This window comes from Myotis davidii, unplaced genomic scaffold, assembly GCF_000327345.1.
Source record: "Myotis davidii unplaced genomic scaffold, ASM32734v1 scaffold807, whole genome shotgun sequence".
Classification (NCBI taxonomy): Eukaryota; Metazoa; Chordata; class Mammalia; order Chiroptera; family Vespertilionidae; genus Myotis; species Myotis davidii.
The window spans coordinates 516,063-519,006 of NW_006298272.1; the positions used below are offsets into that span (position 1 = coordinate 516,063).

The 2,944-nt window shown below is 56.7% G+C and overlaps 1 protein-coding gene across 1 annotated transcript in view; it reads left to right on the forward strand.

Annotated features, from left to right (window-relative positions):
- ARHGEF10 (Rho guanine nucleotide exchange factor 10) overlaps positions 1–2,944 on the forward strand; it is a gene marked incomplete at its 3' end in the record, with an annotated part of 48,113 nt that overhangs the window by 28,824 nt on the left and 16,345 nt on the right. The window contains exons 16-17 of the mRNA XM_006773930.1: positions 1,071–1,216; positions 2,855–2,936. Coding sequence (XP_006773993.1) covers positions 1,071–1,216; positions 2,855–2,936 — 228 coding nt within the window. The remainder of the gene's footprint in view (positions 1–1,070; positions 1,217–2,854; positions 2,937–2,944) is intronic.

Sequence of the window (2,944 nt, forward strand, 5' to 3'; positions counted from 1 at the left end):
TAGATGCTCAGAGTTAAAGCGCTGTGTGTGCAGTTTATTTTTATTTTATTTTATATTTTTAAAAGATATTTGTATTGATTTCAGAGAGAGGAAGGGAGCGAGAGAGAGAGAAACGTCCATGATGAGAGAGAATCATGGATCAGCTGCCCCCTGCACGCCCCACACTGGGGATGGAGCCGCAACCCAGGCCTGTGCCCTGACCGCCCAGGATCCCACCTCCAACCGGGACCTCCTGGTTCGTAGGTTGGCGCTCAGCCACTGAGCCACGCCGGCGGGCAGAAGCAGTATTTTATTTTAGATGTTTGTGGTTCAAGCACTGTGTGTGCAGTTTAATGTGTGTGTCAGCCGTGCCCGGACTAAGCTGCACTCCGCGTGCAATGGTCAGGCCGACGCGCCCGGCTTCACGTTTACAGAAGCACTTCCCGGTGACAGCAGTCTGAGCCATGTGGCTGTACATGGGGAGGCTGATTGGTATAAATGTGTTAAATAATTACATGCAATATTCATTATTGCCAAAGCACGTGGTTGGTTTTATTTTGTCAGTAGGACTAATTTCCTATCCTACAGTGACATTCAGTATTCTAACTCTAAGTACTTTATTGTAATACATTTTTAATAAGTTTTTACTGATGTCAGAGAGAAAGGGAGAGGGAGAGAGGAATAGAAACATTAATGATGAGAGAGAATCATGGATCGGCTGCCTCCTGCACGCCCCACACTGGGGATCGAGCCCGCAACCTGGGCCTGTGCCCTGAGCGGGAGTCGAACCTGGGACCTCCCGGTTTATAGGTCGATGCTCAGCCCCTGAGCCAGGCCGGCGTGTCCGTGTCTCAGCCTCAGGAGCGTGTCGCAGGGATGCGGTCCCTCTCGCTGTGAGAGGGCCTGGAACCGTCTGGGGAGCTTTAGGGTGAAAAGCCGCGCTCTGAGCGCCCAGCGCTGGCCTGAGGGCGACGGGTGGGTCCCCTGAAGACGGGTCTGAAGCCCCTGCTGCCCTGCACCGCGCGGACGCTCCCCTCCCTTTTGTTAACCGTGACCTGGCGGCTGTGTCGAGCGTGACCGTGAATGTCCAGCTTCTCAGCAGTGGGAGCCGGCACCTCATCCGGTCCGACGACGTGATCGAGACCGTCTACAACGACCGTGGCGAGGTCCTCAAGACCAAGGAGCGGCGGCTGCTCATGCTGACGGACGTGCTCATGTGCGTCACGGTTAGTGCCCGGTAAGGACCGGCCCCGAGCCCGCCCCAGGCCGCCCCTGCTCAGGAGCGGGCGGCCTGCTGGCTCTCATCTGCCCCGGCCACCTCCATGTGGGAGGGACACGCTTCGAACCAAACATGAACCGCTTCCTTCCAGGTGTCCCCGGGAGCCGCCGAGGCAGCGCTGGTAGAAATTAGGGCAGAAGGGGGTCATTTCTCCTTAGACACACACACACACACACACACACACACACATACGCACACGCTTTCATACATGCTTTCTCCGGCGTGGTCCCCTGACCGTACGTGTGTTCTGTTTTTCTGCATGTTTGCTCCTTGTGTGACGAAGAAGGAAATAATCTGTGTGGGTCATGAGATTTTGTAAAAATTTAATTTCTACATATGTGATGTTTTTCTTTTGTTGTTGTTCATCCTCACCTGAGGATATTTTTTCCATTTATTTATTTATTTATTTTTAAAAATATATTTTATTGGTTTTTTACAGAGAGGAAGGGAGAGAGAAACATCGATCAGCTGCCTCCTGCACACCCGCTACTGGGGACATGCCCGCAACCAAGGTACATGCCCTTGACCGGAATCGAACCTGGGACCCTTCAGTCCGCAGGCCGACGCCCTATCCACTGAGCCACACCGGTCAGGGCTTTTTTTTTTTTTTTAGAGTGAAAGGAGGGAGAGAGAGAAACATTGATGTGAGGGAGACACATCAATTGGTTGCCTCTCACATGTGCCTGATGCAACCCTTTGGTGTGACCTGCAAGCCAGGCACATGCCCTTGACCAGGAATCAAACCTGCAACCCTTTGGTGTGGGGCCGATGCTCTAACCACTGAGCTACCAGCCAGGGCCTCAATACACACCGACTCGATGGCCAGCGAGCCCTGGTCTGGGGCTGGTGCTGCTGCGGGCCGGCGCCCGGCGCCTCCCCGGTCACAAAGGAGCCCTGGGCTGTGAACTTCACAAGGGAGAGCGAGACAAAGGCATCACACACTTTGGAAATGGAGTCTATGGTGTGACTTGATGTTACCAACATGGGTACGCTGTGCCTGAGAGTAAAGAAGGACCTTGAGCGTTGGCCCCAGGGAGGCAGTGAGAGGAGGGCTCCCACAGGAGTTTCCGTTGGCAGTGTTCGCGGGACCCTCGGCGTCTGCTCCGGTGGCCTGGCCACACATTCTCTGGGCTCTCGGGGAGGTCGTCCTGTCTCACTTCCCCGTCCTCTTGGGGAGGTCGTCCTGTCTCACTCCCGTCCTCTCGGGGAGGTCGTCCTGTCTCACTCCCGTCCTCTCGGGGAGGTTGTCCTGTCTCACTCCCCATCCTCTCAGGGAGGTTGTCCTGTCTCACTCTCGTCCTCTCGGGGAGGTCGTCCTGTCTCACTCCCGTCCTCTCGGGGAGGTTGTCCTGTCTCACTCCCGTCCTCTCGGGGAGGTCGTCCTGTCTCACTCCCGTGGCTCTCGGGGGCAGACCGTGGACGGACCCTTCCCGCTCACCTGATGGGAAGCCTCGTGCAGCAGGTGGTGCCTGCTCCCTAGAGCACCAGAGGCTTGTTGGGGGTGGGGTGGGGGGGGCACAGCTCCGGGGCCTCCCACTGGAACCTGTGGGTGGGAAGTCTCGTGCCTTCACGCCGCAGTCATGGTTGTCGTTGCAGGACGGGCCAGGACAGCCACGTGCTGCTGCCGGCCGGCCAGAGGCAGCTGCTGAAGTGGAGCGTGCCGCTGGGCCACGTGGCGGTCGTCGA